The sequence below is a fragment of the Vanellus vanellus genome, assembly GCF_965231255.1.
Source record: "Vanellus vanellus genome assembly, chromosome: 3".
In the NCBI taxonomy this organism is placed as follows: domain Eukaryota; kingdom Metazoa; phylum Chordata; class Aves; order Charadriiformes; family Charadriidae; genus Vanellus; species Vanellus vanellus.
The window spans coordinates 129,265,266-129,288,686 of NC_138907.1; the positions used below are offsets into that span (position 1 = coordinate 129,265,266).

General features: G+C 47.0%; 1 protein-coding gene across 1 annotated transcript in view; it reads left to right on the top strand.

Annotated features, from left to right (window-relative positions):
* ASXL2 (ASXL transcriptional regulator 2) overlaps nt 1–23,421 on the top strand; it is a 122,366-nt gene that overhangs the window by 93,449 nt on the left and 5,496 nt on the right. The window contains exons 6-10 of the mRNA XM_082480783.1: nt 6,453–6,579; nt 13,812–13,952; nt 15,397–15,560; nt 19,545–19,641; nt 22,723–22,828. Of these exons, the coding sequence (XP_082336909.1) occupies nt 6,453–6,579; nt 13,812–13,952; nt 15,397–15,560; nt 19,545–19,641; nt 22,723–22,828 (635 nt within the window). The remainder of the gene's footprint in view (nt 1–6,452; nt 6,580–13,811; nt 13,953–15,396; nt 15,561–19,544; nt 19,642–22,722; nt 22,829–23,421) is intronic.

Below are 23,421 nucleotides of genomic sequence, written 5' to 3' on the forward strand. Positions count from 1 at the left end.
TGAGACAGCGTGCTCAGTTTCACTGTTAATCTCATTGGTTTGGGGAGAAAAAGTCAGAAACCCTGAAAGAGAAATGGGGAACCACATGGAGGCCCTGATGTCTGCACAGCATACCTGTTTGTACTTAGCAGTTCTGCAGCTCTCTGCACAGCAGAAAGCTGTTTCTGATGGTCATCATCTTCCATCACAACAGCTCTTCTCCCTGAACTCAACTCTTCTGTAGAGCATCAAATTGTAGCATAGTGAATAATTTGCCTTCTAGGCACACAGGAGTAAAAGGTGTTGGTGAAGAACACCATAACCACTCAGTCATTCTAATGTACCTGTCTAAAGTTTGCTCGAGCTTTGCATCAAATTAAGAATGTTGCATGTCTAATACTTTGCTTAATTTTAGTTCTAGTGGAATTCTGCCATTCTGACCAAATACCGCATCTTCCACCTCTTCCTAAACGTGGTTGACACTGTGGTCAGAAAAAGTTATAAAAGGTAGATAAAATGAGCAAATATAGCTAGCAGGAAGGAGACAGCAGTGTTATGAGTAGAGTAGTAGGAAAAACATAAGATATTGAGGGAAGCGAGAGTTAAAGAAAGCTTTTGTATTTTCAATTATGTCTGCGACCCAGACGATTTGCTAGCGTGCACTCCCGTCTTCAGCGCTAAGTGATGATAATATTACTGGGGGGAAGAGAGAGATTTCTGAGTGAGAACTTTTAACCCTGGAACACAATGCTGCCACTGTACTGATGATAAGTATCAGGTCCTTTAAGAAATACGGATCAGAATTTAGTTCATAAACCCATCAGAGTTAAGACTGTAAAATATAGCCAAATAATATGGTGTGCAGTGGTGTGCCGCCGCCACCACGCAGTACAGTAAGTAAGCAGACGGCTGCATTTCCTACAATCATTTGGAAAAATCCCAAGTTAGGGGTTTGAAATACCTGAATCCAAATTGGCAGAGACACGTCAGTGCTCATCCTGCTGGGAAGGTGCCACAGTCGTGGGGAGAAACCCCCTTTGTTACAGTGAGTGTGTGCTGATACGAGAAACCACCATGCTGAGACTCTGACATTTATAATCCAGATCCAGGAAGATGGGTGGTTTCTCACCCATCAGTGGAAAATGCAGGTACTACTCGAATTCTCTCCTCTGATCCTCTCCAATCCACTGACCTCATCCCATCCTTACCTAGCCTCAGCAGCCATCCCAGTGCCATCAGGATTCACAGAATCACAGAAACCCCGATGGGTTGGGCTTGGAAGGGGCCTCTGAGTTCCCTCTGGTCCAACCCCAGCTCAAGCAGGGTCACCCAGAGCTGGTTGTGCAGGGCCGTGTCCAGACAGCTTCTCGATATCTCCAAGGAGGGAGGCTCCACAGCCTCTCTGAGCAACCTGTGCCAGCGCGTGGGCACCCTCATAATAAAAGTGTATCTTGTACTCTGATGGAATTTCTGATTTTGTGCCCACGGCCCCCGGTCCCGGCACCGGGCACCACCGGCAGAGCCGGGCTCCCTCTTCTCCATGCCCCCCGCAGGGGTTCATCCGCACGGATTGGAGCCCCCGACCTGCTCTGCTCCAGGCGGAGCAGTCCCAGCCCCCTCAGCCTCTCCCCACCGCAGAGATGCTCCAGTCCCTCAGCGTCCCGGTGGCCCCTCGCTGGGCTCTCCCCGGTCCGTCCATGTCCCTCCTGCACTGGGAAGCCCAGCGCCGGACCCACCACCCCCAGGGTGGCCTCGCAGAGGGGAGGGTCCCCTCTCTCCATCCAGATCTCATCACGGTGTTTTAAGATTAGAAATTACACCCTCTGCTGTGGTTTATACCATTGGCTTTCATCATTATCCACTACACTTTTATTTGTTGCCGCATACGTGGAACGACTAAGGCCAGGGACTGGGCTGGGCTGCACCCTACGAAAGCTCTCCGGTCGCTGAACGGTCACTTGGTCACCTTGTGTGTGAAGAAGGGAGCTGCTGTACAATGCAGATTTTTTCCCCATTAAGTGCATCCCCGTGGGTTTTTACTGTCGTTACCGGAGACCATCGGCAGGTGCAGAGCAAGAGGTGGGTGCTCAGGGAGCAGCTCCCGGTCCTGCTGCCGTCACCCGCAGTGGAGCGGGCAGGGAGGAGCGTGCTGCTGACGTAAGGTCTTTGTTTAAATAACAATTAAAGGCAGTGCTGATGATACTGACTGAATGGCACCATTTTGAATTATGCTCTTCTTCAACTCTGTAAAGTGGTGGTTTCTGCTCTTGACAGCGGGAGTTTACCTCAGAGCTGCCCTTTGTGTGAACGCACCTGTGCTGAGGAACATCTGCCCTCCATTGAGGGCGGCCCAGCAACAAAGGACAGCTTAAAGGCAAACAAAATGAAAATAATGAGCCCCTGCACAGGGGCCCAGGGGGAGTACCCACGCAGGCAGGTCTGGGTTAGAGGAGGGACGTGGGCTGGCGCTGGCGGTGGGGTTTGCTGTGCTCAGGGGGCTCTGGAGAGAGACCCCCCCTAAGAGAGAGAGACCCTCTGAGAGAGAGACCCCCAGAGAGAGAGAGTGCCCCGACATAGCATCACGATTAAAGAGGAAGAGATCGGTGACCTGCTATGCCACTTGGATGCACAGAAGTCTATGGGAGCGGATGGGCTACACCCCAGAGTGCTGAAAGAGTTGGCAGACGTGCTCGCCAAACCGCTTTCCATCATTTACAGGAAATCATGGCTAACTGGGGAGGTCCCAATGGACTGGAGGGTGGCAAATGTAACACCCATCTATAAGAAGGGCAAAAAGGAGGATCCAGGTAACTATAGGCCTGTCAGTCTAACCTCGATACCAGGGAAGGTCATGGAGCAGGTCATCTTGAGTGCCATCAAAACCCACATAATGGGCAACCAGGGGATCAGGCCTAGTCAGCATGGGTTTATGGAAGGCAGGTCCTGCCAAACGAACCTCATCTCCTTCTATGACAAGATAACCAGAATATTGGACGAGGGAAAGGCTGTTGGTATTGTATACCTGGACTTTTGAAAAGCATTCAATACTGTCCCCCATACAATTCTCGTGGAAAAACTGGCTTCGCACGGCCTGGATGAGCATATGATCCACTGGATCAAGCACTGGCTGACTGGAAGGTCCCAAAGAGTGGTGCTCAATGGATTTAAAACCAGCTGGCGGCCGGTCACAAGTGGTGTGCCTCAGGGCTCAGTGTCGGGACCATTTCTGTTCAACGTCTTTATTGATGACCTCGATAAGGACATAGGGTGTATCATCAGCAAGTTTGCAGATGACACCACGTTAAGCAGGAGTGTTGATTCCCAGGAGGATAGGGGAGCTCTACAGAGGGACTTAGATAGATGGGATCACTGGGCCAACATCAATGGTATGAGTTTCAACAAGGGCAAGTGCCGGGTCCTGCACTTGGGCCACAATAACCCCATGCAGCACTACAGGCCTGGGGAGGTGTGGCTGGAAAGCTGCCGGGCAGAAAGAGACCTGGGGGTTCTCATTGACAAGCGGCTGAATATGAGCCGGCAGTGCGCCCAGGTGGCCAAGGAAGCCAACGGCATCCTGGCTTGTATTAGAAATAGCGTGGCCAGCAGAAGTAGGGAGGCGATTGTGCCCCTGTACTCAGCACTGGTGAGGCCACACCTCGAGTATGGTGTCCAGTTTGGGGCACCTCAATACAAGAGAGATATGGAGGTGCTGGAGGGAGTGCAGAGGAGGGCAACGAAGCTGGTGAAGGGCCTCGCAGGCAAATCCTATGAAGAGCGGCTGAAGGAGCTGGGACTGGTTAGTTTGAGGAGGAGGAGGCTGAGGGGAGACCTCATCACTCCCTACAACTATTTGAAAGGACACTGTAGAGAGGTTGGTGCTGGTCTCTTCTCACAGGTAATTAATGACAGAACAGAGGGAATGGCTTCAAGCTCCACCAGGGTAGGTTTAGACTGAACATTAGGAAAGAATTTTTCCCAGAAAGGGTGGTCGGGCATTGGAATAGACTGCCCAGGGAGGTGGTTGAGTCCCCATCCCTGGATGTGTTTAAGAGACGTTGAGATGTGGTGTTGGGGGATATGGTGTAGGGGAGAACTTTGTAGAGTAGGGTAGATGGTTGGACTTGATGACCCCAAGGGTCTCTTCCAACCTAGACAATTCTATGATTCTATCATTCCTGATTGGCTGTTTCCTGACAGGTGGGCTGGGAGAGTGGGGCCTTGCATGGCTGGAGCTGAGGGCCTGTGTGGGGTGTTACGGGGGAGTTGGGTCTGGTGTGAGGTGTTAATGGGGGAGCTGGGCCTGTGTGGGGTGTTAATGGGGGAGCTGGGCCTGTGTGGGGTATTATAGAATGGTTTGAGTTGGAAGATACCTTAAATACCAGCTAGTCCACCCCCTGCCCTGGGCAGGGACACCTCCCCCCAGCCCAGGTTGCTCCCAGCCCCATCCAACCCAGCCTTGAACACCTCCAGGGATGGGGCAGCCACAGCTTCTCTGGGGGAGCTGGGCCTGGTATGGGGTGTTATGGAAGAGCTGGACCTGTTATAGGGTGTTACGGGGAAGCTGGGCCTTTACAGGCAGGTTATTGAGAAGACCAAGACAGGTGCATCACGGTAATGTGATGATGAGAAACAATGGGCAGAAGTTGAATGGTATAAGGAAAAGCTTTATCCCCATAAGGACAGTCTGGCAGTGGAGCAGGGACCCAGAGAGGTTGTGCCACCTCCATCCTTGGAGGTCTCCCAACTGGCCAGGGCCCTGCGCGACCTGGCGGAGGCCGACCTGACCCTGTTGTGAGCAGGAGGTTGGACTGGAGACCACTCGAGGTCCTTTCCCGCCAGAATTATTCTGTGATTATGACAAGGCTCAATATAAATTAGATGTATTAAAGAAGCCCCCAAAAATTTATAACAGAGAACATAAGTGCAAAGCTGACGCGGAATTTAAAAAGATGTGTCTAATGAATAATTGTTTCCTCCTCTTCCCACACACGCCTCGGCCACCACTGGCGTGGGCACCTCAGGTGCTGCGTGACTGAGAACTGAGGTGGCACAATGAACAACAGCAGAATTCTTTTACCTAAGCTGAGAAAAAGGCCGCAATGAAATGGCATACAGAATGGGTGAACTGAATGCACAAAACCTTAAATATTTGAGGTGATTTGCATAGTGGAAGTATGGGATTCACACAACCCCTGAACATACTAGTGGTCTTCGTAGCCCAACACTTTCTGGACATTCTCTGTTGCCTGCGGTTCATCTTCAAACCAAAGAAGAATTTGTAAAAGCTTTCTTGAACTTGTTGATGGATGTTTGTTGCTCGTATGAATGCAAGGTCTGTCTTTTATCTTTCTGTTTTTGTAAAAGGTTTTGACCTCAATAACAGGAGGTTAATTGTGTGTTGATACTTTCTCTTACTGATTTTCGATTTTGCTGTGTTTCAGTTTGGCTGAATATTTTTTTTTTTTAACCTGTGGTAGAAGTGGCTGAATAGGAACTATTTAATAAATTGGAAAATAGGAAGCTAACGTGTCCGTTCGTTATCTGTATCCTCTTGTTGTCGGTCTCCCTCATTTGTGTCTTTACAAACCGAAAGCCTGTCTGTCTTATGTTTTCCTGATATGGCAGATTCTGCAAGTTTCTGCAGATTTTTATTCTCTCCTCTAGTTTTAACTGTATTATTATTATTGTTGTTGTTGTTGTTATTAAGATAGCAATGATTCATTTCTGTATATGCAGCATATTTCCCATTACTTCCTATTTTGAAATCGTACTATATACTTGATCTGTCGTAACTTATTCTGCTGTTCAGTTTATTTGGGCTAGGATTTAATTTTTTGAAAACAGACACTTTGGTTTGGGTAAATGCTGCAGTTTAACCAAATGCCTTCTTACTTCCTTGTCTTAGTCCTGTGTGCCTTTTAGGCTGTGTTATGGTTGCTTTAACAGTCTTTTCTGAAACAAAGGATTTTATTTTCTTCCCTTTAGTGTTGTGATTGCTGTTACTCTGCTAATTAAAAAAGTCCTTCCTAATGAGTAGCATCTCTGTTGAAGGCTTTTTAGTAAGTTGCTACTTGCTTCTCAAGGAGATGGAAATTACTTATATTACGGTGCTTTGAAGTTATTTCTATAATTACTTCTTGAACCAACTCTGGATTTGGAATCCTTTCTCTTTGCATTCTCTAGAGATCATTTTTTTCATGAAACGACACAACTTAAGATATTCTGGAACCATTAACTTTTTGCTTTAGATGCAAAGGTAGGGAATCTGTCTACTTGTACTAAAGTATTTACATAGACAGTAGCAGTGTCCCACGCAAACTGAATGTGTGTTCAAAGTCATTTGAACTTTTGACGTGGTTAGAATCGGAATCCAAGTATCTCCGCTCTAAACAAGCGGTTTGTACTGTGTGCTTGTAATTTCTAAGAATATTTTGAATTTCTCTTTGGTCATGTTTTTCTGTCCTCTTCCCCAGGCCTTGAAACAGCAGCAGCAAAAGCAACAGCAGCAGCAATGCAGAGCCGGCATGCCCGTGTCCTCTAATCAGCACGTCCTTCTGAAGGCTGTCAAGGCAGCCAGTGACTCCACCTCAGCAAAATCTGGTACGTGGCAGTGACGCTCCTATGTGTTCTTTACTGTCCTGTCTCTCTAACGTGCCTTTTCTTCCTCTTAGGGGATGAGGGAAGAAAGTGCTCTTTTCTTGTGGCATTCTTTTTGTTTCTGAAATAGTCTAGCTTCTATTCTCCTGGCTTTGATTTTATTAGGAAAGCATTCAGTTAAGCATAGATCTTGAATAGATCTTATTGTGCCACTGTCTGGTTAAAAAGCTTTTTTCTGTGATAAATGTCTTCCCCAGTAGTTGCCTGTGTGCTGCAGTCAGGTTCTTCTCATGGCTAAGCAAATCAGGTGGTGTTTCTCTTAGTATTCATTTCTTTCCAAAGTGGCTCCTCATTCTGTAGTGTGGCTTTCATGTCTTGTTCCAAAGAATGTTCTGATGTGAAAGATCCCCGAGTGGTTTCCAGCATTTACGCTGCAGTAGAAATTAATGAGATCACTGCTTTTCTCCTCTTCATTCAGCAGTGCATTAGCTCCCTTACCAGCAGCAACATTTCACTGGTTATCATAAATTCTTGGTAGTTACTTCTAGTTAGTTTTCTCTAAATTCTTTTCAGTGTAACTGATTTCCATTATAAGCTCCTGGTTCTGTGAGCACGACTCAAGTTTAGACTTGAGCGTGACTTGCTTTTAGATGCAAGAAATGCCTCTTTGTTTGCATAGACCGATTGTCATGTTGTACAAATAAATGACTTTGTAGACTAACGCCATCATTATTTTATCAATCCACAATTTGTCAAGTCATCTGTAAACATTACCAGTAGTGGCTCTGTACTGTCTCCCACATCACTGAGCACCAATTTGCTTTTCTTCATGCTCTATGGCAGAAATCAGAGCAGTGGGCCTCTCACACCAAATCAAACACGTTTGGCACATGCAGGAAGTGCGTGAGGCACAGATAGTGCTCTCCCAGAATTAGGTGTGGTGTACTCGGGGACCTCCAAAGCAAGAGGAGGTGCCTTTGTATTTCACAGACTCGGTGGGATTTTCCTCAGTGGATTTGCCTAACCGGAGGGGTGGGCAAACACCACGCTGTAAAAAACACTAATTTTTGTTTGGTTTGAGCCAGGTTCCTTATACCTTTATTTGATTCCTTCTAATTATCAAACAGGCGATAAACAACTATTGTTTATTCAACAACTTCTTGCCACTCGTGACTTTTGTAGACATCTCTTCTTCAATCTGAAGAATCCTACTGTGTTCTCTCATTCCTCATATGGAAGGCTGTATGCTTTTTGCAATAGCAAATGAAAACTGTACGTAGTATTCAGGGTGCGAGATGCGTTCTGAATTTGTATGGCATCATTTTGGTGTTCTATATTTTGTTCATCTTTTCTTACCAATTCCTAGCATTCAATTTGCTTTATTTTGACTCTGCCAAGAGCAGGCATTTTCCTAGAACTGTTGAGATTCTGAGACTCTTTCCTGAGTTGTCATTTCCTATTTTAGCACCCAAGGCTATGTATGTAAGGTTAGGGGAGTACTTTTTGTACATCACTTCATATTTCTGTACAGTGAATCACATCTGTGCTTTTATCGCTCAGCCATTCATTGTCATTAAGTCCTTCTGCAGCTGTAATGGGGAGGGGAGGTGTTGGGACCTTAGAAATAAAGAGAATTTAGGTGCACGGGGTTAGTACATGCGGTACGGAGCAGGGAGAGGCAGAGGCAGGATCAACAGCATTGTGTGCAAGAGGAAAAGAGGGCTGGCCTTTTGAGGCTGAGATCTCTTCCAAAAAACAACAATCTCCTTCTCTGCTTCACAGTCCTGCTGATTCCAGTCCTGCTTCACTGTCTTCTGCAGCACATACGCAGTCCCAGTCCGTTTAAGCTATGTGTAATTCTGAAGTCCCTTAGACCCCATCTGTTACACTAATTGTCATGGGTAAAATGCAGTGCTATCTGTCAAACTCAGGCCCTTCTACGAGGTGGAAATTCCCTCCCCCTCAATAATTACCCTGTTTCTCCATCCTTCACGCTTGATTTGCTTGACTGGCCCTGATTCATCCCACCAAGATGATGATCATGGAAATGTAACCATTGGGGAAGGTGCAGCAGGAATGCTCACTCTAAAAGACTTCTGTCGGGTGTACTCTCACAGATGGAGTGGCTGAGACTGGCCAGTCACGAAGCTTGCCCAAGAAAAGGGAAAGCAAGCAATCAGATCACAAGAAAACTAAATTTCCAACCCCAAATCCTAAATTATTTTCAGTCTTAAAAATTCCTTTTTGGTAAAGCTTGGTAACGTGAGTAATACCAACCCATTACCTTACCAAACAAAGGTGTGCCTTCTTTCTTCTTATAGCATCTGTTAGCAGCAGCTGTTGCCAGTCCCACAACTCCTTCCCCATCCGAACAGCCAGTACTTCAGCCAACAAGCCTGTGCTTAGGACAAGAGGCACCTGCAGGTGGAGAGGGAGAAGCTGCATCTCTGCTACTGAGTTAATCACCACCAAAGTAATGGGCGTAGGAACTGGAACTCAGTCAGTGCATTCTGCTAAATTCCTTGACGTCGCTTTGGCTCAGGACAAGCTAGCAGTCTCCTAGGCGGTCCTTGGCATGGCTTGGTGTTCAGCACAGGCCAACCATCATTCCCTGCGGGCAACTGGAACAGGGGCAACCCCGCCTGGGGGAGGCAGAAAGCATAAGGGTGTGAACACGGGCAGTTGTTCTTAGGGCCAGGGGAATGCACGCTGTCACCGTTCTGTTTACTAGAATAGAAGTAGTCAGAGATGATTAGACAGCAGCCGTAAGACAATGTTAGCATGGAAAACATTTTGCTCTTGGATATTCTTGGTGTAATTATGTGAATGTTTGGCTGAAATTCACTGGTCAGGTCAAGAAATGTCATTAGAGCCATCAGAAACTAAGCCTAGGAGTAGCCTTGAGAGCTCATCTAGTCTACATCCTTTCCTCAGGGCAGGAGCTCCGATGCATTCCTGGTGGATGTTGTCTTCAGTCTGTTCTGAGAGGTGCCACTGATGCAAAGACCAAGAACTCCCAGCAAGTCTTGCCCTTCCTGCTTTGTGAACTTAATCCTTAAAATGTTTTTCTTAGCCTCTCATCAGAATCTTTTCTTGCTTCCTTGGGTTTAAACCCGAGATTTCCTCTCTTATCCACCCTGGACACAGAGTGCAGGTTATTTGATTTCTTCTCCCTACTGCCTTTTACATAATTGGAGATGGTTCCTCATCTCATGCTGATTTTCGTTAGTATAAAATTCTTTGGTTGTTTCAGTGTGTTTGTTTATTCTCCCTTTCCAAATAGCTCTAAACAAATCCAAACCAAAACTAGACCAGTCTGTCCTGGCTTGCTGGTTATGTACTGCTGGAATGTTTCTTGTAACATCTGTTCAGGCATATGCAAGGTTGCGGCTGTGCGCCATATAGCCAATTGAAAGGAACAAGCGTATTTATCAGCTGTACTTCATGCATCGTTTAATAGCAGAGTAGGTATGGAACAGTTGATGAGGTTGCCTGTTGTTGCCAGGCAGCTTTGTAGCTCAGACCCTTTCAAAAAGGTTAAGGGGAAGAAGGTTAATATAATCTTGCTTGTTTGAAATTCAGTCCTAAGCTGTGCTTGTGCCCTTTACACCTAGGCTGGTGTGGTCTGAGAAGGAAGCAGAAATTAATCCAGTAGAAAATTACACATTTCCCATGACGGTATTAAGAAAATGCAGTGCGGGTGTATGAAGTCTTTAGCATAAAACGATAGTTTAAAAGCCTTTTGCAATTTCTCTGCTGACTAGGATTAAACCTGAATGGTTCATTAGCACAACAGGCAGATATCGTTCCTGGAGGACCCCATCTCCTGAGCTCCCTGCCCCAGGAGGAATTGCATCTCCACTTAGGGAAGTAGGAACAGGGGAGACCTAAGAGGGACTGAAACAGGTAGGATATTTTGTAAGATTGTTAGCTAACATAGAGTAATTACTAAAATAGACTAATGGAGTAAGCAATCCAAACTCATGTTACTTAGAGTACTTAAAGTTTTGTTTGGTGTCTCTCTGTGATTCTAATGAGGCTTTTGCCTTTCCCGGGTATGGCCAGAATGGGGCTGCTGGAGACCTGCTGGCCCTTCCCAGGCACTGCGTGTCAGGCCTCTGGGGCAGGAGGTCACGGCGTATCGATTGCTCTCCTTATTTTGATTTCACGCTTCCCAAACTATTGCCACATGCACTCTAATCATGGGTGAACTATTTTCTTCCAGCATCGCTATTTAATTTTTTTTATTGGTTTTTTTGGGTTTTTTTTCTCTCTGTCTTCCCCATATTTTGCTGCTGCATTACGGCTGCAAGGCATTGTCCATTCTGTGTGACCACTTACCCAGCCTTTCTAGTACTACTCTAAAAATATGTTAGAATCAGGACCATTCATGTTGGTAGGGACCTCAAAGAGGCCCGTAGTCCAACCTTCGGCTCACAGCAGGGTCAGCTTGGCCTCCCCCAGGTTGCTCAGGGCTCTGGCCAGTCGGCTCTTGGAAACCTCCAAGGCTGGAGGTGGCACAGCCTCTCTGGGCCCCGCTCCACTGCCGGCCTGTCCTCACAGCGATAAAATTTTTCCTCGTATCGTGGCTGACTCTTGCCTGCTTTTTCTTCTGCTCCTGCCATGCACCACTGAGACCAGCCTGGCTCCATCTTCCTGCTGCCCTCCCTGCAGGAGCAGGGTGGTGGCTATCAGGTTACCTATTTTTCCTCCCCAGCCTGAACAAGCCCCAGTCCCTCAGCCGGTCCTCACAGGGCAAGCGCTGCAGGTCCTTCAGCATCTTGGTGGCCCTCAGCTGAGCTCGCTCCTGGTTTTGATGTCTTCTGTGTATTACAGGCCCCGGGACAGGACACGGAGCTGAGGTGTGGGCTAATAAGCGCTGAGCAGAGGGGGATAATCACTTCCCTCCATCTGCTGGCTGTGGTCCTACAGCCCAGGATGCTGTTGGCCTTTTGTGCCAGGGAACAAGTTCAGCTTGTGTCTGCCAGGATCCTCACGTCCCTTCCAGCAGAGCTGCCCCCAGCCTGTGTTGCTGCCAGGGGCTCTGCCCTCCACGGGCAGGAGTTGGCCTTTGTCCTTGCAAGGTTCCTGCTGGCCTGATCTGATCCTCCAGCCTGGCTTGGTCCTGCTGGTGGCAGCTCTGCCCTCAAGGGGAGTGGCTGGTCCCTGCAAATTTGGCACTACCTGCAAACTTGAGCAAATGCTCCATTGCCTCCCTCAATAACAGTGTGAAGCAGGACCGGCACCCTGAGGCGCTCAGTCGTTAACAGCCTCCAGGCAGAGGATGGAGCATGACTCCAAGCCTGGCCACCTCACCCGCTGCCTACCCATCTGGTTGTCTACCCATCCAGACCCCAGTGTCCCAGCTCACGCACACTATAGTGGGACACAGTGTCGAATGTCAAAGGAATCCGTCTCTCTTCCCCCATCCATAAATCTAGTCGTTTGATCACAGAAGGCAGTCGGGCTGGTCAGGCGTGACTTACCCATGGTAAATCCCTGCTGACTGCCTGCAGTCGTCATTATCTCTTGTGTGTGATCAGAAATGTGCTCCAAGAGGGGTCACTCTGTGGTTTCCCCAGGGAGCAAATTGAGCCTAACCAGTCCATATTTTCTCACGTTGTGTATTTGTCCCTTTTTGAAAGTGGGAGCAACATTTGCCTTTCTTAATTGTGGGGAATCTCCTGCCATCTTCATTTCTTTTCAAAGATGGTAGAGCGGCCGTGTAAGGATGCTGGTGGGCTCCCCCAGGACCCGTGCGTTCAACTCGTGTTGTTCCGTAGGCTTGTATGGGTAGAGACGACCTTCTTGACTCGTCTCCCTTGCCTGTCTCTCCTGAAGAGCTGGTATCTACCCATGCCAGCATCCAGCCGTGAGAGCTCTCCTACCTTAAATGTTGTGAGGGACAGAAAGAAGTGAAGGATCGCATTCATTTCACGTGTGGTCTCGGGAAAGCCGTATTCCTCAGCTTTTGCTATGGCCTTATTCGGCTGAGGTGGGGTAGGAACAGCGTGTGTTTATGCAGTCCCCGGTTAGACTGTAAATTGATTACTGTAAAAGCCTTTGAATATTACTGCAACAAACTGCGTTTGTATGTTTTTCATCAGCATCCATGGAGTCCTCTTCTCCGCTCCTGTCCACGTGATAGTACATAGAAATAGCTCACAGCTGGGACAGTGGGATATATTGAGATGGAGAAGTAAATTAAGCATACAAGTGGAAAGAGAACAATATTCTGATAGAAGGCAACACACTGATTCCACAATTTCAGGGATGTATTTAGTCAGAACTGGAACAGTTACCGTAAGGAAGGGAAGGAAGAGGAAAAGAACCAGGCAGAGAGGAGAGTAAGAGAGGCAGATGGGGAACAAATCTGGCACAGAGTGGGTGAAGGAATTGATTACTGCAAGTCGTTAATCAGAGCCAGCATTCGTTTGTTTTGTGACTTAATCACGTGTATTGTGGAGTTTCTCTTTTGAGGCATGGGGCTTCAGTACCTTTCCATACTTGAGTGAGTACCTGTTACTACACGTAAACCTAAAGAGAGCAGAGCGAAGACCAGCTCATGTTCTTAATTCATCTCACGGAAGAGGAGGAGGCAAAGGCAGGCAGGGAGAATCTGGGGACGAAGCTCTTCCCACAGCAGAAAAAATACTGCTATACAAAAGAGAACGTGGGTGGCAGCGATTTGTAAGGAGGAATCATAGTGGTGAAATCTGTCTAGTTTGGCTAAGTAGTGACTTTGGAGGAGGACGTGAAAATACCTCTTGAGTATTTGAAAGAGGAGGAGGAATTACTGAGGGTGGCCTAAAAGAAGAGAAGCTACAATAGTACGTTAAAATTTAGAAAGTACACATGAAGATTTTTCCTAACAGTGAACTCTGACAGAAACCAAAGCTGCCTCTGAAGGGAAAATTTAACAAGATCATTACTGGATTTGGATACGGGTGGGAAATAAGATGGGGCTAACTGGGAAATAGATTCAAACCATAAATGAAATGGCCGTCCGTCCCTTTATTTTGTGATAGTCTGATAGCTACAAAGGGGTCTTCTACTTTCAGCCCCTTGGGAACTGAGTGCTGCAAGAATAGAAGTGGTGTCCTAGAAGTGCTTGTCCCAGAGCTGCTGGGATTAGGGTGTGCACGTTAAGGAATCTTTATTTCAGTCCAAGCAGATGTCTCGTGTGATATTTCTTTGTACGTCCCGGTGTTTAAATGTTTCAATTTCCTGTGCAGCTTGGGAAGGCAAGCAGTCAGATGGACAGTCAAGCAGCCCTCAGAACTCCACCTCCAGTTCCTCTCCTTCTGTTAAGCTTGATAACTCCTTGCCAGGGCTGGGGAAGAAACCATTCCAGAGATCTGACAGGCTCCATGCAAGTAAGATATTTATTTTTCTGCTTACAGAGATTTGGTTGCTCTGATGACAGAACAAAAGCCTAAACAGCAAAATTGGGTGAAATGTGTAATTAATTGCATTGCTGAAGTGGCTTCTGGACAACTCTGGAAGGTGCTGCTGGTATGCTGTGTGAGTTAGGATAAATAATTCAAACCTTACGTATGCAAATACGCCTTTTCTCATTTCTTGTCATCAGGGGCTTCTGCCTGCGAATTTGCAGCTTGCTGTTCGAGAAGCAAAAAAGGACTTGCATTATTTAGCAGGCTTTTTAATGTACTTAAGACACTTTGATAACATTAAAAAGAAAAAAGAAATTCCTTCCCAGATCTTTATACTTCAGACCCCACAGTTATTTGGCTTCCTGCCCATTTATTGAAGTTAGGTCTTTCTCAGCTTTCTTGTCCTTTTGTGGTTTCTTTTACGGATGCCAATGATGGAACTGACCTCAGTGAACTTAAGGCTATTCTGAGGTCTCTGTCTATGCTAATCATCCCAGATTTCCTTTGTCACTGGTGAAAACGAGCACTTTTCAGGGAGTGTTTCATTTGTCCCCTGTAACTAGGAAATTCTGCAACTTCAGTTGATTATAAACCTGCAGAGCTGTTTTCTGAATGACTTCTAATAGAGCAAGCTTCCCCTGATGAAACAGGGGGCATTTATTTTGTTAGGTGCTGTCACCTTAAAAATAATTGCTGTCATCCCTGAAGTCAGGGGGAGCCAGGGTCTGTCTTGGTATTACCCATTTTGCTAAGAACGCACTTTTAATGTAAGCTTCAAAACACACGGTGTTTTGCCAGTAGTAGACGGTAGATTAATCCAAAGGAAATAAAGTACACAATACAAATGCCTTCTTCATGATTCCTCTCTGAATTTGCAGCACATACGTGAAGCTGGCTGCAACATGCGGGTTAATGCCGGACTTGCTGGCTTTCAAACACGGAAAAGGAAAGAGAATAGTTACTCATTTTTACTGCTTTGTCTAGTCTTGTGGTTTTTACCCGAGCACAATGAGCTGATGGTTTTTTCTGAAGTGCCTTTGCTGAGAATGAAGTAGGAGAGTCCAAGAAGAAATCCCGAGGAACAAACTGACCTTAACTAGAGGCTTAAAATAGAAAATTGATGTGGCTAAAAGCAGTTCTAGAAACCCTCCTGAAAAAGCCTCCTTGCGAGTCCCCAGACAGCCAGGATTCCACCAAAAGTTAGGTGAACTGACACAGGCTACAATATATTAGGTATGGAAATTTTCTGTGCTGGGAAGGACCTCCCACATGTTGTTTGTAACTGCCTGTGCAAAAGTAAAACATATATTTCAAGTCAAGGTATGAAATGGAATACTAAGGTGGGATTTTGAAAATCTCAGGTACAGTGGAACCTTTAATCCTCTCGTAGGTAAGATGTTACTTACGTCTTTGTGGTTCATTGCAGGGCAGCTGAAGAGAACAAAATGTGCTGAAATTGATGTGGAAACTCCCGACTCCATCCTCGTGAACACAAACCTGCGGGCGCTGATCAACAAGCACACGTTCTCTGTTCTGCCTACAGAATGCCAGCAGCGCCTGCTGCTGCTGCTGCCGGAGGTGGACAGGCAGGTACGGCGGGGTTTCTGTTGTGGAGAGAAGCTGGGCTCCTAGGTGTCAGTCGGGAGCCTCTCCAGCAGTAATTCAGACTAGTCATCCAAATACTGTGTTTATGTCTAGCAGGATAGACTTTTTCTTCCGTGCAATGTGTGAAAAAATCGGAAGATTCTTCAGTGATTTGTTTGAGTAATCGCTGCTGCCAGAAAAAAAAGCATTGAGGTTTGATAAACCAGTGGCTTAATTCTGTTTAATCAACTCCATATTCCCGGCCACAGCGAGAGCAGTGTTCCTGTTACATTGGGCTTGAAGAGGGCCAGGAGCGATGGCAGTGCAGCGGTTTCAGCATCTTCCCTTCTCCTGCCCTTTCCCAGGCTCTTCAGTGCAGGATTAACCCTGCAGCCTTTCAGACTGGTGCCTTCCCCCAGAACACCTGAGCAGGCGCAGCCATTTAGTTCCACCATTCTCATTTCTCGCCACCTTGCGTGACTGCTGTCAGAGGCGGAATTTGGTAAAGTGAAAACTGCCTTAGTTTTCTAGTGCATATTCACACTGTCCCCATCACAGAGTAGACTCGACCTGCTCCAAAGAGCTTGTGTCCTGCCCTGAAACAGGCGCTGGGTGAAAGGTACCAAGCAGGCAGTGTCAGCCAGCCTTGAAGGCAGCTTATTTTTGTGGGCTGTCTAAGACCTCTTTGTGTGTGAGGAGAGGGATGTGAAAAAGCAGAAGAGTACTCAGTGGAGAGGAATGGGTTCATCTGCGCTGGGAGGGGCACAAACAGGGAAGGTTTTCGCCAAGCTCTTCGCTAAACTGGAACAATTAACGTGAGTGACAAGGGGGTAAGAACTCAGCCTTCAGCACTGAAAGAAGGGCCAAGAGACTCTTTGGATAGGACAGTTATTTTCAGCTCAGCTGGACCTGCTGAATTTCATCCTCAGGGGTACATAAAAGAACTGCCTGAAGCGACCTCACCGCTACAGCGGTTTTCTTCAGCAGCTTGGGGAAGGAAGGGATGATACTAAGAGACTAGAAAAGAACAAATGTTGCACTTGCATGTAAAAGGAGGAAAAAACAATGAGTTGAGAAAACGAAGTTCAATCTGTTTATGCTCAATACCAGAAAAGTTGTAGCTAGAACAAGGAAGCTTCCTTCCTTGTACCTTATTCGTACATTATGTTTGTCTTCAGCATTCCTGCCCCAACTGGCTGGGAGCTTCTGAGCAAAGTGGGATTCTGCACTGTGCTTCCACTTCAGTTATAGAGGTGTTAGTTCAGATGCCTTAACATATGCGCCTGGAGCCATTTTAAATGTTATTTAGATACCAAAGCTGGCTTCAAGCTGCCACTCCAGATGGAAATCTTCTGTATGTCCTGTCTCAGATCTGCATGTCCCTTGAAGACATTTTTCTGTGTGGTGTTCAGATTAGTGCGAGATGCCGATGTTTACACTCTGCAGTCACTTCCCAGGAGTCTACATGTCAGCTAGTTACTCTGAGCTCCTTTTATAGAAAGTGGAAATCCGGTTGGTACAATCAAGAGCCTGTGACCGAGTACAGGTGTCTGCTTCAGGACGAGATAAATCATAGAATCACAGAATGGTTTGGGTTGGAAGGGACCTTGAAGACCATCTTGTCCCACCCCCTGCCCTGGGCAGGGCCACCTCCCCCCAGCCCAGGTTGCTCCCAGCCCCGTCCAACCCGGCCTTGAACACCTCCAGGGATGGGGCAGCCACAGCTTCTCGGGGCACCCTGCGCCAGGGGCTCACCGCCCCCACAGCCAAGAATTGCTTCCCAATATCTCATCTAAATCTCCCCTCTTCCAGTTTGAAGCCATTCCCCCTCATCCCATCACTCCATGCCCTTGTAAAAAGTCCCTTCCCGGCTCTCCTGGAGCCCCCTTAGGCACTGGAAGGCCACAATAAGGTGGAGCCGGAGCCTTCTCTTCTCCAGGCTGACCCCCCCACCTCTCCCAGCCTGTCCTCCCCGCAGAGGGGCTCCAGCCCTCCCATCAACTGAGTCCCCACCTCCTTACCCTCGGTTGACTCAGTCACTATAAACTGTGAAGGGACACCGGCTCAGACGTGGCCACGTACAGCACTGACACCCATGTTTAGTGAATTTATATCCCACAGCTGTGCTGCTCGTTTGGTTCTCACAGGATGTTAATCGCGCGTAGGGGCCTGGCAGCTGCACGGGTCTGCCTTATGGAGGATGCTTTGCTGAACAGATAGCGTTGGTTTGGAGTTAGGGGGAGTTCTAACATTTTATGTTGTCTCATAAATTCTAATCTCCAATCAGCATTCACCAGGGACTTGTTAGTCCAAGGCTGATCCAATAAATATTTGAAGGAATTGTTTTATAAGTCCTGTGGCCTTTGTAATAATTAGGTATGTGTCAAAATATGATGTGATGGAGTTTGCAGCTGGAGTTTACTGGCAAGAACCTCACAGCAGATGGCAAGACATTTCTGTCCTGACTTTTAAGTTTAATTGTCCTTAAATTGAATTAGAATTTGACTGAGAACAAATTTTGACTAACTGAATGATATCGCTTGGCTCCAGAGAGGACAAATTTTACATTTCACAGTAGTAGGTCTCCTAGAGCAGCCCACCACATCAAGTGGTGAGGCGTGCTCTAAAAAATGCCAGGCTTGCTGTAGTACGCAGGAGAAGAGGTGAAGGCGTTGGCGATGCCAGTTGTGAAAGGTCACATATCTGTTGTTTTGCTCGGCAGTGACTCGGTCTGAGCTGTTACAGCTGGTGCTTCTGTAGGAGGGACAGTGGGCACTTTGAGGCAGGACACAGTCAGCCCTGTGGTAGTTGTCTGTCCTCCAGCACGAGAAATGGGCAACACCGTATGCGCAGTAGAGGACAGTCTTGTGAATTCCGCTCCCTGTAGTCGATCAATAGGGATTTAGACTAGGAAATAAATCTCCGCTTTTGTAAATCCCTATAGTGGCTGCTCCTAACTTAGAACTTACAAATTTCTAACTAAATCTTACCTAAAAGCCTTCTATTAGGTCACCTCCATCATATGAATTACCTGCGTGACAAATGCTGCCTCAGGAGAAGCAGTGTTTCTCTCTACCAACCCTGCACGGTTGGACATTTGCTGCACAGATCTCCCAGTGTAATCAGATGTATCCTCCATTTGGACAGTTGGATTTTGCTTGTTCATTCTGATTTATTATTTATGCAAGAAATTGAAGCGCATCGGTTTCACCCACTGCAAGTTTTTGCGACTTACTGAACGATACGTGTACTTTTGTGTTTCTGGCAGAGAAATTCTGCATTTACTTCTGTGAGATAAAGAACAAAGGCAAACCTGATACCAGTTTTATTACTCTGGTTATAATTTCCCAGCGTGTTATGTTCCAGTCTTAGCCTCATGCTTTCTCATTTATGTCCTACTCTATAGCTTGACTGCCCTATTCGGTTAACCGTATTTTGAAGACGGAATGGGTTTTGAGCTTCATTTGTCCCTGGTTTTCCTGAATCATGCATGGTTACGATTATATTAATTTCAAAGTTACTTTTATGTGAAACCTTTTATGTCCTTGCTTTTTCTTCCTGCACTTTTTTATGTTGCCCAGAAGACAGCAGTGCTGTTGCTTTGGATGGTAGTTCGGGCAGTACCGTGCATTCATTTTGCAGGGGAAAGTGCATCTGAAGCAGCTCTTCAGCGGCTGTGCTGTTCTGCTCCCTGTGCTCTCCCTGCCACCTGTACCTTCTGCTGCTCACGCGTGGGTGTGCAGCAGAAGGGCTGTAGAGGACTGGGCTGAAGCAAGGATGAGGACAACTTGACACAGTCTCCAGGATCCCAAACTTGCCTAAGCACAGCTTTAAGAATGCTGTTTATTTCCTTCTGAGCGAGTTAAGGCAGATTCAAGAGAGATTTGTGGCAATGGTGGGACTCTTGCTCTGCTTTCAGGTCCCACGTGGCAACATGTGACATTTGCCTTTCCCACTACTTACTACTGTTTGCTTTGCCGTGTGTTCCAGGTTGGGGCGGATGGTTTGATGAAGCTGAGTGGCTCTGCGCTCAACAACGAGTTCTTCACTTCAGCTGCCCAAGGCTGGAAGGAGCGGTTGTCAGAAGGTAAAACTTCCCCGGACAAGGAAGTGCATCTCTAGAAGGCTTTCAGCTAGTGAATGTTGTGGGGAATGTGTAAAAGATACTTTATGGAGAAGTTGAAGCACTGGAGTGACTTACTCGGTGAAGACAGCTGTAGCCATTACAGCCCGCGAGAGCAAGTGCAGGCCTAGAACTGTCTAATGTCAAGGTCATAGGGGCGGCTGCAGTACGGAGTTCTCTCTTGAATTTCACATGTGGAAAAATGAGCAAGTCTCTGGAAGAGATGAGAAAAGAAGGAAAAATGCGTTTAAAGTCTTGTTGCAGTGACAGTAGAGCTGTACCATTCTCCAGTTGTGGTAGCCAAGATGAGTAAAGAAGGTAAATTATATTCCCAGAGTAATGCACTCTAGTTGTCTAGCCACGCTTGGTATGGTCAGTCCTTTGAGCAGCCATTTTTTATATCACATCAAAACAGCCACTTGCTAATCTACAGGACTCCTGCCCCTTCAACAGTCATTTGCATCATAACTTAGAGGTGCTTGATTCCATGATTTCATCAAATTGCATCGTCAGGAGCTCACTCACTCATTGTGGGCAGGGACCATTTCCTCTGCAGAATGCAACCATGCAGCTCTCTCCACAGTTTTATAAAGACTATAGCACCAATCACAACTCATTTTAAGAAGAAGGGAATACCATTTACTCACACCCAGATGACTGACTCTTAAGAGGCCTTTCTGTAGAAAATGTATGCAATTCTGTGTGAATAACCCTTTATATTTTGTGGATTCTGGCTGTATCTATGCCAGTAAACAGGAATAACTCAGCTGTCTCATCTGTTTAATTGTTAAAACCACTCCTGGGTTTGGCCCCCCATCATTTAGTGTTTTCCCTTCAGGGCTTCTTAGAAGATATTTTGTCCGTTCATGCCCACGTCTAGAGGGTGCACCTACATTTATGCAAAGACTTTCTCACCAGAGGGAAACTGCGGTAGAACCTGCTGCAGTGGTGAAGCTTGCAATGACCAGCGCGAGGTCTGGAGACCTCCACTGACATTCTCATGGAGCGCTGTATCTGCTCAGGTATCGGAGCACGATGCCACTGTGGGCAGAGCAGTCCTGTAGGCTTTCTTCAGCTGCTCCTTAAGGCAGTGACAATTCATAACAATGCTGTTTGGGGTCACCCGCAGTGCTGTTTAACATAGGCAGGCCTGGTCAGCCGTATCTTGAGAAAATACAGTGCTGGTCAGCCTCAATGTCATCATTGGGAAAGTGATGGATGCGCCCTCCTGGAGCACATCTCTGGGCATGTAGTGATAGGATGAGGGGGGATGGTTTTAAACTGAAAGAGGGGAGATTTAGATGAGATATTGGGAAGAAATTCTTAACTGTGGGGGTGGTGAGCCCCTGGCGCAGGTTGCCCCAAGAAGCTGTGGCTGCCCCATCCCTGGAAGAATTTTATCGCTGTGAGGACAGTCCAGTGGTGGAGCGGGGCCCAGAGAGGCTGTGCCATCTCCATCCTTGGAGGTTTCCAAGAGCCGACTGGCCAGAGCCCTGAGCAACCTGGGGGAGGCCAAGTTGACCCTGCTGTGAGCTGGAAGTTGGGCTGGAGACCCTGCGAGGTCCCCATCAGCCTTCAGGCAGATGTTGATAAGTAAATCACTTCCACTTGACTACAAGCTACCACATAGGTTTTCGCCGTGCATTGCGCTCAGTGCAAGCCGGGGCCGAGGCAGACGTACACTTTTAGTTGAAACCTCCCAACTGGGAGAGAAAGGTGGCATAACCACTGAATGAAACCCCAAGATTGCGCTGCTACAACAGAGGTTATTTCAAATGAATCAATTTCGTACCCTGTTGCTAAATTACTCTAAGCAAAGGCAGGCACCCCGCTGTTTTCGATGCAACAGACTTTCTGTATTTATTTACGTGGCCAAGTTTATACAAAAATAGAAAAGAAAGTTGATGTACCAGAGACTATTTTTAGGGCCCTCTGTAATTGCTGCAATAAAAAGATGACTGTCCTGATATAATACCGACAAGTAACAGTGTACTAAAAAGGGACACACTCTTAGTTTCCTTTGGACATATTTTGATAACTGCATGAAGAACAAACTCAGCAAGACTTTCTTACAATCCCCTTATTTGACAGGAGAAAACTGTTGAGAAACAAACTCTGCAGTGATGAAAGTATCCAATTTCTGTTAATATTTTCACAGAATCCCCTCTGATAGCTGCAGTGTTGCAAAAGATCGGGTTCTAGTAACTGTTTCCTCCAGCGCTAAAGAGCACAAACAAAATGTCTGAACGAGATAAACCTTGAGGATGAACGCAGTCTTGAGGGTCAAGGCCACACGTCTATCACCAAAGCACTGCAGTTGGGCCAAAACCCCAAGCGTTCTTGTTGTCTAATGATGAACTCTTAAAATATTAAAATACAGTCTTACAAACCATAATGGTTCGAAGCTGCGCTGGGGGCGGTTCAGACTTGACACGAGGAAACATTTCTTACAAACCGCAACACATGTATGTGTGAAACGTGCGCTTCAGGTGTGTGAGAGGGGTTTTTTGTTTCCCACCTGCCTGCGACAGCGTAGCATCCGTGGCCGAAAATATTTTCTGTCATTTGTGCTGGGCAAGAAGTCTTTGATGTTCTTGTGTGCAGACGTCCCTACAGCCATCCACCACCGTCGGCACAAGGTGCTGCAGTGCTTTGCCGGCTGCAGAGGCAATACCTTCGGGCCCTGCAGAAAGTGGCAGCTACACAGTGCGAGCATACGTACAACCTGCGTTTGTGTATAGATTGGTATTCACGTAATAAGCGCCGTTTCACACGGAGCATCTCTCGGCAGCCAGAGCGGACAGTGGCAGGGAGGGGAGTTGTGACTGTCGGGGGTAAAGCCGTTGCCCGTCCGCTGCCGCAGGGAAACGCCTCGCAGCTCAGGAGCAGTGCTGAAGGACCGCAGGTGGGGCTGCAGCGTCACGGGCTGTGAAGGGGTCTTCTGTGAGACGGCACTCGCACCTGCAGGCAGGGACGCTCCTGCGGTTATCCTGATTCATTTTACCCGCGGCTTTTTTTGAAGATAACCCTTATTGCATTTTGCAGGTGAGTTTACACCAGAAATGCAGCTAAGAATACGGCAAGAAATAGAAAAGGAAAAGAAGGTCGAGCTGTGGAAGGAACATTTTTTCGAGAGCTACTATGGTCAGAGGTGAGACTTCCAGTGTCTTTCTTACTCCCACATTGCCTTTCGAGACGTTCCTGTTGCTGTGTTTGTAGCGTGCTGCCCGTCAATAAACATTACTTTTCATTAGTCCTGAAACCTGAGAAAGGTCTCTAGCTTCATCTGGCTGCCGCAGGACTGAGAAAATGCCCGAGTGATCTAGGTCAGAAGCCATGTGTTTGCTGCCGTGGTTTCTAATGCTTTAACCAGTGTAGTGCGGTGTTCCTTAGGCGAGGATGTCCTTAGACTTTACAGCTTAACTGCTCCCACTCCTTACAACGATACTTTGAGACACTCCCCTCTTACGGTTCTTCGAGTGTCAGGATTCTGGAAATCCACGGGGCTGGGGGTTGAGCGCACTCTACCTTGCAGTGAGTCAGCGGCCACATAAAATCTTGCGTATTCCCCCACGTCTTCAGTCAGACACATATTTGATTGAACTCCCGGGCCTGCAAGTCTCTCATTCTGTGTTTCTTTTTGCTTCAAGATTTCCCCATCCTTTGGGGCTGTGGAGAGGATTTCAGATTTCTGTCTGAATAACTATACTAAGAAACTTGAAAACGAATAGACTCCTGCATCTT